Source organism: Coloeus monedula, assembly GCF_965178545.1.
Source record: "Coloeus monedula genome assembly, chromosome: 3".
Lineage (NCBI taxonomy): Eukaryota > Metazoa > Chordata > Aves > Passeriformes > Corvidae > Coloeus > Coloeus monedula.
The window spans coordinates 97,684,487-97,699,284 of record NC_138783.1 but is presented as its reverse complement, the minus strand read 5'-3'; the positions used below and the strand labels follow the sequence as shown (position 1 = coordinate 97,699,284).

At 33.8% G+C, this 14,798-nt stretch overlaps 1 protein-coding gene across 3 annotated transcripts in view; it reads left to right on the top strand.

Moving 5' to 3' along the window:
• Nucleotides 1–14,798, top strand: part of NLGN4X (neuroligin 4 X-linked) — a gene marked incomplete at both ends in the record, with an annotated part of 115,156 nt that overhangs the window by 40,460 nt on the left and 59,898 nt on the right. Inside the window, 2 exons of one of the 3 annotated variants that reach the window (XM_082278674.1) lie at nt 2,900–2,959; nt 6,401–6,553. In XM_082278674.1, coding sequence (XP_082134800.1) covers nt 2,900–2,959; nt 6,401–6,553 — 213 coding nt within the window. The remainder of the gene's footprint in view (nt 1–2,899; nt 2,960–6,400; nt 6,554–14,798) is intronic. The other 2 variants (XM_082278675.1, XM_082278676.1) reach the window with 2 other exon arrangements.

Genomic DNA, 14,798 nt, shown 5'->3' with positions numbered 1-14,798 from the left:
GCATTAGAACAGTCGGTCCAGGGAAGTTGTTGAGCTACCATCCCTGGAGGTATTTAAAAGGTGTAGATGTGGCACTTAGGGGCACAGTTGGACTTGATGATCTTTTTCAGCCTTAATGATTACATTATCTTGTGGCTGGTACACATAGTACGAAAAAAATCCAATGCGATAGGAACAAAGAAACCTGGTTTGAGAACTCATTGATGTAATCCATTTTATCAGATCTTAAAATGAATATAAAATCCTCTCAAACCCAAGAACTTATGCATAAAAGTGTATTCCAATTGCCAATAGACAAATGATTGTTTCACAACATATAGGAGAAAGAGCATGCCCACTCACATTGTAATTAAATACATACTAAGTTATAGTAATTTCTTCTGAAAATGGATTACAACATGATATTTTAAATATTTAAGGAACATAAAAAAGAATAAGGGATGTTTCAAATATTGCAGATAACCTTTCGTCACATACCTTGTTAGGTGATATTTGTGTATCATCACATCTAGTAGCATGGTGTGAGCACATTTTCTAAATTCTCATTACATTTGTGTTGTTTTTTCAGAAGTACGCTGAACCACAGTCACATTGGGAGACATTAAAGAGAAAATCCTTGCAATATGTTATTGACGTGTATTGAAGATTTTGGGAGGAGATAATACCCAAACTAAAATGTTCTGGGACACAACTACTCCTTTCCCTCAAAAATACTTGAAATAGGGATTACAATCCTAACAATTGCACACAGTTTTTGTCTACAGGTACTGTATATATGGGCTCACACTGATTTTGATTTTTTTAATTCATAGCAATAATAAATATGTGGTAGTTGAATTTATATTTGCCATATGATGATCATATTTTTTATCAACCAATTAAAAGACTACCTTCCTGGAGGAACTAGTATTGAAATTTGTTATGTGCATTCAAACTTGTGTCTATATGTATTCATTGCCTATAAATAATTATTTCTCATAAATATTTTACATGAATCAAAAATAGTTTAAGGGCAATGTATAGGTGGAGTACTTAGTTTATTTAAATACAAAAATAACTTTATTTGGATATCACCTGAGAAAGTATTCAACCTTCATTTGGATATAACTAATTTGGAACAATATTTCATAAAAGGAAAAAACATGGATAGTGACTGAGATTATGAGCCTATATCTATTACCTCTGAAAGAAATTAGAGTTTAGAGAACATCTATATTTCATTGACAGAGATATTTTACCTAGTTAATTATGTACAGGATATATATATTGAATCCACTGGTGTACTGCATAAACAATACCTTTTGTACAACAACATGGGAGATGAAGACTTTATGTGGAGATGGAGTATCACTCACTGCTTTGCACACTTTGACTCACTAATCATCATCACTGCTTACGTAGTGGCACTGTTTCCAGAAAATGCCTGTAGAAAATCCATATCCAGAAGACAAATAAACTAGTACAATGATCCCCAAACCATATATATTAAAAATCTTAAATACTTTAGTAATAATAAAGACATTCTGTCTTAAAATCAGGGACAAAGATTTAATTGAACCCTTGGATTTTGAGGGTTATAAATATAGTTAAAGATTAGAATTTAAATAGCAGAATAAAAGGAGCTAATCACATTTTAGTTAAATATGATGTATCTGTGACAAATTTAGACTTCATACATAAACAAGTTAGAGTATACTGTTCTTTTTCAGCATGTCTTGAAAAGGCACTTCAAAATAAAGACAGTTCAAGAAAATAGTCATTAGACTATTTTATTTCTTTAGTAGCTTTATTAATTTCTAAGCTATATTATAAATTGAGTTTCCTATTCGTGTTTCACTCCTTATCAAATGTTTACATTACAGAGGGCTACCTGCTGCAGGAGTAAGCACAGCATAATAGAATGCTGGGTGCAAGGATAGCCTGGTGTCTTTTTATATTTTTAGTCAGAAAACAGAGGTATTGCCCAAGGATGGGGACGGTGAAAACCATGTTTATTTCCTCTTGCTACCATAAGCATAGCCTATGACATGTATGAGCAGAAGTGTTTGTGTGTGCCTATGTGTGTGTGTGTGCATGTTTACTCCTCAAAAGTATTTTAAGAAAGCATATTGAACACAAATTAAAATAGATTCTTTACTGATCTTCTAATAAATAAATGCATGTTCTTTATCATGGTAAGTAAGTGGCTTCAGTTAATTTCTACATTTCTCTAAAGAGCATGAAATGTGGTATATTTTGAACGAAGGCTGGTTTTGGACCAATTTCTTGTCTGAGATTGACTCAATTCTGTTTCACTTTTGTTTTGTTTTGATTATCTTTTTGCTTATATGGGAAGCAAGATTAAGTTTTAAGGAGGTCTTTATGGTCTGTCTTAGTCCAGTCAAGTTGTGTAAAACTCAAATGATAATTTTATTTACATTAGTTCCATCAAAAATTCAGATTTTGGCTGATTCTTAATAAATTCTAATGAGGATGAATAAAATGTTAAGTCATTGAAGAAAGTAACTGAAGGCATTATTTCTTCAACGTTACAGAACAAAATAAAAAAAAATTGCATTTCTTATGTAAAAACATAATTTGGTGATTTTTTAGTATACTTTTTTGGTTTATATTATTCTTTTTTAATAGCACATTAATTTGGTTTTTTTGCAGAAATCACTTTTAACTAAAGTACTGCATTGTCACAGAATATGATACATTTTTTCAAATATTTTCAATTTGTTCTTCTTGACATTTTATGTTTATGTGCAGTTTGCATCTTTTTTGTTTTTCAATTTCAAATGTAACAGATTTTGACATTTTTGTTACATTTTTTGTACTAGTGGTTTTTTATTTTTGAGAACCTGCTGGTTTTGAATTCTCTTTTTTCCCTTTATTCTCCTCCTCAATATGAACCCAGGAGCCAACACAAAGAAAAGCGCAGATGATATAACCAGTAATGATCGTGGTGAAGATGAAGGTATTTTTTGTTTTTTCAAAGCCTGACCCTGATGCATGAACATAAACTTTTCAATTTTTGTTATAATAATAATGATTATTGTTATTGTTATTGCTGTTATTTCAACATGATTTTTAGTCCCTTATTTGCAGAAGCTCACATCAGTGTGCTTCTTTATTTTCTTCTTTAGAATTTACTTTGATTGTTTTTCTTTTTAAAATCTAAATTAGCATATAGATGAATGCAGTTCCTCCGTGACATAGGTGTAAAGTTTATTCCTAAATATGTGTGAAGTGAGTAACATAAATGTTATTTGAAACCACATATTTTTTCCCCTCTATTCTTTCTTAGGTTGAGAAAATGGAATTTAAAAACATGCATGTGCTCTTTTTCCTCCTACACATTTTGTAAATTCACTTGTTTGAAATTCATTAAAAACCTCACATATATATCCTTCCTTTTCACACATATATCCTTTCACTTCCACTGTTTCCCCAGTGCACATGCCGTACATTGATGCAGTGGAATTGTGCTTTGTCTTTTCTATTTTTATTTACTTATTTTCTTTCTCACAGGATGTGGTTTATTTCAGGACACAAAAATAAAGGAAGCTGTTGATGTTCCTTTATATTTTTTTTTTCCTGTAATCAGCTAGCCTCTGAGACACATTCATTCTGACTCTGACCACATTCCCACTGAAATCAGTAACAATCATTTTCATTGACTTCTTTCAAAGCTGGATTGGGTTTCCTGAAAGGAAATGCTAGAAGTTCACAGTGAAGTACCCCAAAAAAGTTTCAGATGGAAACACATTTTTTTTTCCTTGCCTTGAAACAACAAATCTATTTAGGATGCACCAAAATAGAAAGAAGTCATGAAATCTTCCTCTATTCTCACCCTTCTTTTTCATTAGTTACATTTTCAGTTTATTTGACTTCATGTATTTATCAAATTAGGAAGAAAATATTTTCAAATTAAATGAGAAGGTAACAGCCCTGGGTAGTTTATTGGTCTGGCTTCAAAGCAATATGTTTATTAATCCTCTCATGCTTGGCCGATCCAAAGTGTTATTCCATGTCTTTTTTCCTGTTTTCTCCTATCTGACATAAATTCAAATAACTTTGAAACATACGTCCTCTCTGTTTCCCTTCGAAACTTTCACACTGCAGTGAGGATACTATCACCTCTTTTCCTGGGAGTTCAGGTCTATTGTAGCCACTCTGTCTATATATAAAATACCATAATAAAATGCTATCCTATTTCTGTGCGACATACGCTTTTTTCAAATAATGGTATTATCATTTCTATACCAAATTCTGAAGTTAAAGCAAAGGACAAATAGCAAGCAAAACCAAAATCACTTTTAAAATAAAGATAAATATTAGATTATGAATATGTTATTATTCAGCCTTTTTTAAAATTTATAAAATGTTAGGATTTCATGATTAACAAGGGTATCCACTTTAGATCTAAGCACATAGATCACTGAGCTAATTTCCTTTATGTTGAAGATAGTTACTTTCCCACTGAAGGGGAAGGGGAAACCTTCTATTGACTTCAGCAGTGAAAGATTCAACACTGAGGTAGAGCTGGGTGATAAGAAAAGATTAAACACAAAAAAATCTTGCCATGAGACTTTGGGGAGAGAAGGAAAAGGTAATTCAGCAGCACAAATAATTCTGTTATTCAATTTCTTCTGCTTTCAGTTTTTTTGAGGGCTTAGCTGTGCATTCAGAAAAGAAGCACTTTTATGTACTTTGCTGAAAATGCTGATAATAAAAAACCAAACCAATAAATCCACTAGAATGCACCTCATTGCTTTAAATGATCTGTTTAATTGCTGTACTACTCTTATAATCACAACAATTAAAAAGATCTTATCACACAAACTTTTGTTCTGCTGCTATAGTACAACATTTAAAATACAACATGTAAGTATGTATCCTTTCATGTAAAGGAGGCAGATTCAATGATAAGCTGCAAACTCTGACAAGTAGACAGGTGTAATTTGCAGCCTGGACATTCCTGAACTCAGATGGAAATTTATGATATTTGAGGTAGTATATACACATGAGTAAAGCAAAAGTGAGACATAGGAATATGACAGTCAAAATTTACCTTTAAGTATGCTCTAATTAGTTCCACATATATAGGACATTAAGTATCTGGTACCTCATTGCTGATCAACTTTTTGTGTTTCAAAGTATTTCCTAATAAGCCTGAGGGGAGGGAAGAGGTTTGGAAGGCTTTCAAACCCAGATCCCTCACCTGTAGCTATTTAGCTCTTTCAGCTTTTTCTTTGCCTGCCTCCCTTCTCCACTCTTCAATATATGCCGATCCAAAAGATTTTTTTTAAAACCTAGTTGAATAATCAGAGACTCTGGTTTTCCTTGTATGTTGTGCTATATACATGAAAGAAGTGCTGATTCCGAAGATACACTGAATTATTTGTAAAAGATTTGTATATCTAATGGCAGCTTGCTGAATTGCCCTCTACTTTATCAAGAAGCTTAGCCCCTCTTCCCCCTGTTTTTTAGAGAGCAGAAGTTCTAGATTTAGGTATGCTGAACCATCTCTGGCATCAGGAGACTAACTTTTTTGTTTAATCTGGTCCTAAATATACCCCAATCATTGATTAGCATATCTTTATAACTCCCTATGAAATATGGAATATCAATTTAATTTAACTTTCTTTTAGAATTTTTTATTTTTTTCAATTTAATTTAACTTTCTTTTAGAAATAAATACCCAGCTATTTACCTTTTTAAAAGTAGTCAGGAATTTTCTGTATATACAAAAGATCAGCGATACCATTAACTCAAGGCTGTTCTTTGAGGCTTAGCTGCTACCATGACTAGGAAAAGTGCAACACAAAAGACATAGTTTGATTTAAACACAAAAAAATCTGGGCCATGAATTCACATAAATCCTCGCTGTTTGTTAACTCCTAGGCTGTTTAAAAGAAGGAATGTCTTCTTCTACCAGAACAGTTAGATTTTCTGATATTATCTCTTACTGAACTATATGGAATATTATTTTAATAATTATGTCCCATGAGAAATGGGAAAGTATAAATCATTGCTATAATTTTATTATTAGATGCACAGATATTTCTAAATTGGTATATATTTGAATCAGAGTATTCTCAAAAACCCAAGATTTTTTATAATCTAATTTTTTAGGATTTAAGATATTTCTATTAAAATTCAATTTCTTGAAATACAGAATGCATTTCAAGTGTTCTGAGACCATTTTAGAGGAAACAGTATTTGAAATTTCAAATTACAAATATTAGGCTTGTAGGATGATCCTGAACTGTGTAACCTAGCTGGTTAAAGTGGTGGTGATATTGAAAACATAGGAAATAATGAAGACTATTTTTAGCACTGCTAAAAATTGCTAATGTAATTTTCCTTATGTTTTTATTACTTTATTGTGTTTTCCTTACTTGAATTTTTTCAGATATTCATGATCAGAACAGCAAGAAACCTGTTATGGTCTACATCCATGGGGGATCTTACATGGAGGGTACTGGAAACATGATTGATGGCAGCATTCTCGCAAGTTATGGAAATGTCATTGTTGTCACTATCAATTACAGACTGGGGGTTTTAGGTAAGTGACTCTTTTCTTCATTGAAATATTTACACAGAAGTATTTGATGAATTTTTCCATTGATCGATCATAGATATTTTTCTCAGTTTTGATTTTAAAACAGAACAATCTCAAAGACGGATTTTGAATTCTGTCCATTTTTTATGGAAACTGGGCTAAACTACATATTTTTGACAGCTGCCTTCACCTTGGAGAGAAATGACTGGAAATGTCTAATGTTTTGAGTACTCATATCTTTTTTTTTAAATAATTTCTACTCTATGTTAAAAAAAAAAGAAGAAAGTTAAGAATGAGTCCTCACAATTTGAAAACAGCTGGTAATGGCAAGAAGAAAGAAAATGTTACTATTCATCTGTGTTTATTATTTTTTTTTGCAAACTGGTTTTTAGAGATACATACAAAAAATAAAAGGCCATATACACTGATGGAATTTGTGTTGCAGGTAATAGGCAATTGAGAGTCTTCAAGGAGTACCATGACATTATCTTCAAAAATATAAGGAGCTCCATAATAATGAATTATAATACTGATGGAAATTAATATTTCTGTCTTTAAAACTGAAAAAAGAGCTGCATCTTTATAAATGACATTATAAAGATACCTGTGTTACCATTAGACTGAATAATGAAATAACCTTAGATCCATGACAACAGATCAAAAATCTTTGCTGCCTTCTCTGTGATTCCAGTTCCTGGCTGTTAGCGTGTACCAAACTTTCATCCAAAATAAGGTTAATTTATTTATTGAAGTTCTGCTTTTCCATAGAAAAATAAAATTTTATAAATTTGCAGATAATGGCAGACATTAGAAATATTTGTTACCTTAATCAAAAAGCTTATAGTTTGTATAGAATAGCATACAGACTGCTCAAATGGTCATATTTCTGACATTTTAAATACATAAGGTAAGGTACAATAATTTTGTTTGTGTGTCTTTTTACAAGGATTTTTGATCTTTTTTTCTTAATAACAAAGCTGATCTATATTCATGGCGTGTACTATTTTGGAACACAGAAGACTTCTTTTGCTGAGCTACCTGTTCCTGCACTTCAACAACTTTATAGTTCATCAGAGTACTGAATTGTCCCTGATTTTGAGTCTTCTTTAAATACAAAAGACCATTTTTTCCATGATGCAAACAGATTTAAATGTAAAGCCAGAAATATAAAAAGATATCTTCATATATTTATGTGTGCAGTCTTGGTACTCAGAAGCACCCAAACAAACAAAAAAAAAAGAGACAAAAAAGGAAGAACTCAAGACACAAGAAAATGAATTGTTGTTTTGTTTGTTGTCAAGCAATGTGTATACCCAGAAACTTGGTAGTAGTTATTTATCTGTAAAAAAGGTTATTCAATGGATCTCTTTAAACGGTTTTCTCTTGATTTCTAAAAACTAGCATTGTTGAAGGATACAGATGAGTGTAAACCACTATAAGTGGTTTAAAATGTTTCATTGTCCCTCTGTATTTTATAAATCTAAAGGGAAAGTCCAATATTTGCATTGGTGAACTCCTATTTTATGTATTTACATTGAAAAAAAACAAAATAGAAGAAAGAGTCAGAATGCTATTTTTTTTTAATTGTGGCATTCAGGAAAAATGGCACAATACAGAGACATTTATATGATAAACAGAAAAGTAATAATTGCCAGGATTTTAAATAGATTAGGAAAAATACAATGTTATATTTGATATTAAATATTGCTTTCTCAACAGTGGCAAATGTAACTTTTGAGACTCTAGGGAATTTATTCTTTATTACAAGTTTATGTTTGAATTGGAAAAAGAGAAGATACTCAGAAAATGTGTACACACTTAAAAATCAGAGGAATTGAGTTTTATGAACATATTTGTGTTTTTTCTTCCGGGGTGAAATGTAAATGTGATCATTGAGAACTCATTAGGTTCTCCCTGGACACTGGAAGATATTAGGCAAATTCCATGTATTTTTGACTTGCTTCATAAGTAAAAAGAATGAAAAAAAGCAAACACAAATTTCTTCAGAGAAACAACCATGTGGAAAACAAACATGACTATTCATAAGAGTAAAAAAAAGTAGTGTCATTATTATGACATACAGTTTGAAAATTGACAATATTTGTATCCATTTCTTCTAGTCTGGGTTATTGAAGGTCATATTTCAGTAAATCTGGTGTGTTTCAATGGCATTTGATTTGTAAGTGCATGCACAAAGTCACATACAAAGCTGTTGTTAATGACAACATTAACAATGAGATGTGTAAATCTATCACTATCATCTCACCCTGTAATGAAGGACTATACATCAAATTGATCACAGTGCTGAATTGCTGGAAATGGTAAAGTCCTTTGGAAAATTCACTTGAATGGACATGAATACCGGATCTTATAATCTCCATAAATGTTAATACTGTTCTTGAGGCACATAAAATTCTTTTTCTTTCCATCTATAGTGCGTCATTATTAGCAGTAGATAGAAAATTAGGAGGGCCTAGATAGTCACTGGACAATCTTAGACATACAAATCATTGAAAAATAGAATGGTTTGGGTTGAAAAGGACCTTCCAAGACCATCCAGTTCAACCCTGATGCCATGGGAAGGGACATCTATTACATCAGGTTGCTCAAAGCTCCATCCAACCTGACCTTGAACACTTCCAACGATTGGGCATCCACAATTTCTCTAGGCAACCTGTTCCAGTGCCTCCCCACCCTCATACTAAAAAATTTCTTTTGCCCCCCGTCTGTTACCATAGGCCTGGTTAAAAGTTTCTCCATCTTTCATATAAGCAACCTTTGTATATTGAAAGGCCCCAATAAAGTTTCCTAGGAGCATTTTCTTCTCCAGGTTGAACTGTCCCAATTCAGCTTTTCTGACCATTTTTGTGGCCCTCCTTTGGACCTACTTTAACAGGTCCATGGCTTTCTTGTGCTGGAGACCCCAGAGCTGGATGCAGCACTCCAGGTGGGGTCTTACAAGACCACAGTAGACTAGGGACAGAATCACATCCTCCAACCTGGCCACATTGCTTTTGATGCAGCCCAGGATGTGATGAGCTTTCTGGGCTGCGAGTGCATATTGCTGTCTCTTGTCCAATATTTTCATCCGCTATTATCCCCAAGCCCTCTCATTCATCCCTGGTCTGTAAAATACTGGATTTTTTCCAGTGCAGGTACAGGACCTTGCACTTGGCCTTGTTGATCTTCTTGAGGTTCCCACTGGTCCACTTTCCAAGCCTTTCGAAGTCCTCCTGCATGGCATCCCTTCCTTCTAGCACATCAAGTGCAATTCTCATCTTTGTGATGTCCACACACTTCCTGATGGTGCACTTAATCCCACTATCTATGTCCTTAATGAAGGTATTAAATAGTGTTGGTCCCAGTAATAACCTTAAGGGACACCACTGGTTGTTGGTTTCCACTTGGATATTTAGCTGTTGACTGTAACTTTTGAGTACGGGGCCATTCAGCCAGTTCCATATCCATCTAACAGTCCATCCATCAAACTCATATTTCTTCAATTTATTGTCAAAAATGTTATGGGGGATCTTATCAAATTTCTTAAAAACATCTAGGCAGATAACATCGTTTGGTCTTCGCTTGCCACTGATGGAGTCACATTATTTTATGTGGCCTCTTATTATTGTAGATTAGCCAGACATGATTTGCCCTTGGTGAAGCCATGATGCTGTCTATAGTTCCATTTCTGTCTTGCATATGCTTCAGTGTATCTTCCATGAGGATCAGTTCTGTGATCTTATTGGACACGGACGGCAACCTGACTGGTCAGTACTTCCCAGGGTCCTCCTAATTACGGTTTTTAAAGCAGATGTGATATCCCTCAGTCACAGGCCTTCCTCTGATTACCTGGATTTTCAAATATGGTGGAAATGGGCTTAGTGTCTACATTTGTTATTTTCCCTCAAGAACCTGGGATGTATTTTATTGGGTCCTATGGACTTCTGTATGCTCAGGTTCCTCAGATGGTCTGAAAACTGATCTACTACAATGGTGGGGACTTAATTCCCCCAATCTCTGCCTGGAGGTTTGGGGGATTTGACAGATGTAGGAAGAGACATTACCAGTGAAAACTGAGGAGCAAAAAAATTTTTAGTACCTCAATCTTCTCCATGGCATTTTTCACTACTTCTTTTGTCTTATTTATTGTGGGAAGTACATCTTCCTTTTCTGAACAACACATCTGTAAAAGTCCTCCTAGTCAGTCTTCATATTCCTTGCCAAATTCAGCTCCAACGGTGCCTTAGCTTTTCTGATCCCATCCCTACATATCTGGATAGCATCTTTATCTTCTTCCTAGGACATATGTCCCTGATTCCATTGCTCCAAAGTATGGCTACAATTGAGAAACAGAAAATTCTGGTGTAAAGTTAATGAAAAGACAGACATCTGCGTCAGAAAACCCCTTTTTTAAATGTAGCTGTAACATCGTGACATTCAGGGTTATAAAACATTTAAACTGAATGATAGGGCCAAAGGGCTTCATCTGTATCTTTTCTACTTTCATCTGGCTAAAATATGTCTTTAGATTATACACTGATCAATATTTATCTGTAACTAAAATACTCCCTGTCTTAGAGGACTGCAGAGATGCTCTGGGAATAATTTCCTCATCTCGCTCTTTCTCTCTCAGTAGCACCATGACAAAATAGCAGACAGATGGGCCCAGGACTTTCCAACTTCTAATTATCTCTCTCTTTCCTTTGAATTCTAGAACTTCCTGTAATTTCTAGATCCCCAAGAATGCATGCAGCAATAATATGGGTAGTTATTTAGAAGGCCATATTTTCCCTTTGAGCATAAATATCCATTTATCGAAATGCATTCAACAGATAAGATCCTTTTGGGGCAAAACAATAGAAATATTTACATTTTCCTTCTACTTATTGTAGTGGGCACTGTTTGAGAAGTGGAGTGCTGTTGTCCGGTGTTTAATTACTTGTGTACTTCAAGGCTTGTGAGGATCCTGGCTCTGCCCAGCTAGGAAACTGCTGTTTTTACTCATACCTCACCACAGCAATGACTGAAGATGCTGCTGGAGCTAGAGAAGATTGCTAAATTGTCCCAGTGTGAGGCAGTGCTCCTGTGTATTGAAAATTTCAATACTGTAAAACACAGAAGAAGACCCACCCCACACCATATGCTTTGAGCATTGTGTAGGATGACAGTACTTTTCTATTATACATTTGAGTTTTTCAAAATCTGAGTTTAATTTACAAAATTCCAAAGCTATTTACAGAGTTATTTAACAGAAATAGTAGAAATTCATCAGAGCAGGAGGGAAAGTAGATATCCTAATTAAAATTATGTTCTAGTATTACAAAAAATTGAATGGTTTGAATGACCTGACTAAGTCAATCCAGATACTGCTCAATTCCTCTTTTTTATCTACCTTCTTAGTCTTTGTGGATATGCTTTTAGAAGTAGCAACATCTTTCAAACACAGCTATAAGCACTCTTTTAGTGCTTTTTTCAGTATTATGTTGGCAGGAAAAATACAAAGGAGGGATTTATGTTTAGTATTGTTTTACAGAGACATGAATCACCTGTCTCCTGATGAGATTTCAATATGCTGAATCTCTGTTTAGATCGTGTAACAGCAAAAAGTAAATCTGACAACCCACCCTCCCAAAAAAAAAAAAAAGCAAACCAAAACAAAACCTCAAAACAATAAAATCAAAGCCCTATAATATTTTTCTATGCAGTTAAATTTAATCACGGTGTTATACATTTTGAAGAGAAGCTTAAGCAATCTTCAAAAAAGTTACCATATTCAAAGAGGAATGTTCTTGTGTGAGCTATTAAAGAAAAAAACAGAGATGATTTCTGGAAATATGAATCAGGCATTTGGAAGCCAGAATCTTATTTCAGAAAAATGGGAAATGCAAAACCTGAGATGAATTCTAGAAATACGAATGAGGTATTTTGGAAGGCAGAGCTAAATGAAACATCTACTGCAGTAAAATGAGACATGCTAAGAGTTCAGAATGGTAAAATTGACTTAGCATTTCTGAGACCCCTTGCAATTTAACATTTTCTTCCTCTTAGAATTCCAAATCATGCAGATAAGAATAGACTGTCTCTCATCTATCTGTCTTTTTCGCAATAAGCATCCCGTTTAAGTACTCTCTCTGAAAAGGCTGGACTCCCTTTTAGTAGAAATTATATCCACATGCAATTATAGTCTCTATAAGTAATCATATTAGGCAGTGGAATATAAATCAATTTTACAAGGAAGCTCCATAAATCTTTAAGTTACTGAGAATTTTAGCTTGTTTTATTTCACTGACTAACTGCTGTGCAAGTTAAAACACTAAAAAAGTGCATGTTGTGAATGAACTGCTTAGGATTTGACTATTATAAGTCCCAACTGAGCTACATTCTTTTCTATTCTATTCTATTCTATTCTATTCTATTCTATCCTGTTCAGCAGTAATCAAATCAAGCAAGCAGTATATGACCTGATGGGCCAGATTCTTGTGTACAAGACTCTATAAGACATTGAACTTTATCTTCAATAGTGTCATTGTTGAACAGAATTACTCTGTATTTTAAATTTTGACATGCAGATATCTGTTCCCTTTGTGCCTCTGGACAGCCCTTCTCTACCTCCAGTGTGTATGATTCCACTAGTACAAGAAACTTAAAGGTGGTCTCCTGGTAGAAAAGGCCAGAGGTAATACAACATGGGAATGACCCAGGAGCTGGAGTGGGTTAAGTAAATAAATTTCATGCTTACACAGAAAGGAGGTTTATTTAGACTCATTAAGCTTATTGTGACTGTTTCCATTGCTGAAGCCAATACAAACTTCACTACATTGCGTCACGCTTTGTGACATTGCCTCACTTATGCTTCATGCAGATTTCCTGTCCAGTTTGGTCCCTGGTATTCTCAGTTGGCTAATAATTGTGTCAGCTAATGTCAGTTTTCATAGCTGATTTTCTAGTTCAGTGTAACTCCTAAATTCCCACAATGACACCTGTTAATCCCACTGCTATCAACATATTTTTGTAGCCATTGCAATTTGATCTTTAATTCTTTTTTTGTTTGTTTTTGGTAAACCTTATGTTTTTCTCATATTTTAAATCTATTTTTACAGTCACAAAAATTGTATTTGTGCAAATGCAGCTCATAAGGTCTGTCCATATACCACTGGGTTTAGACTATTCCAATTCAAATACCAGAAGCAACAAATACTTAAGCTACAGTGTCATAAGAAGCTATGTGTACACTTATAGAGTCTCTAAAATTAGGTATATTGATTGTTGAAATGTAATTGTTAAAAGTGGAATTTAGCAAGGAACTTTTGACAGAAAGTTCCATTTACCTATATGCAACAAATTCCGCTTTCTCCAGAACTGATGGATTGACCCAATTGACTAAGCTAGTAGGGAATGGTCTTATAAAATAATTTTTATCATAGCCTATATAGTAAAACAGAACAAAAAAACCAAAAAAAGCTACAAGAAAATGTAAAAGGACCTTTTAGGCCTGATCTGTGAGCCAGTTATTCACCAATCCATGATGTGTTTATCCAGCTGTGTGCTGGACATTTTATCCAGAAAGATACTGTGAGAGACATACTTTTAATACTATTATGAAGATTCTGGCTGAATAAAAGAAATTCATGTAAATCCACCATTTTGTAGAAGTTAATATTTTATACAGAAATTCGAATTAAAGAAAAAGAAGTAAAGTGTAATTTAACGTAACCACCCCTTGGAAATGAACCTCTTAACATAATCAGAATGGCAAAAGTGTGTGTGTAAGGTAAATGTCATTATGTTACTCACAAGGAGACAGGGGAGCATCTTGCAGTAGTTAAAAGAGTTAAAAGTTGCATGATTGCACCAGCTCTTGGAAGGATAGCACAAAACAAATGCATTTTTTCCTGAATTATTTCATACTTCCCATGTAATTCCTTTCAATTACAGCCTGGCAGACAGTGAAGGATCAAAATATGTTTGCTGCTTTACAATACCTATTCACACAGTTTATGAATATACAGTATAGAGAGCTAAAGAAATGCTTCCAGTGTGGTTTTGGAGTTTCCATTTTTGAACAGACAGACTTTATTTTTGCTTTAATAGGTTCAAAAACCTCTGTAAAGTACCTTAGAATATTGAATGAATAAAGCTTTTCTGGTGATGGATGTTAAGTGCATCCTTCAATAGATATCTGTAGGTAAAGGTTACCAGCTAAGAAAGGCCATCCATTTTCATCTTTTCACTTCTGCTTTCTAATTGA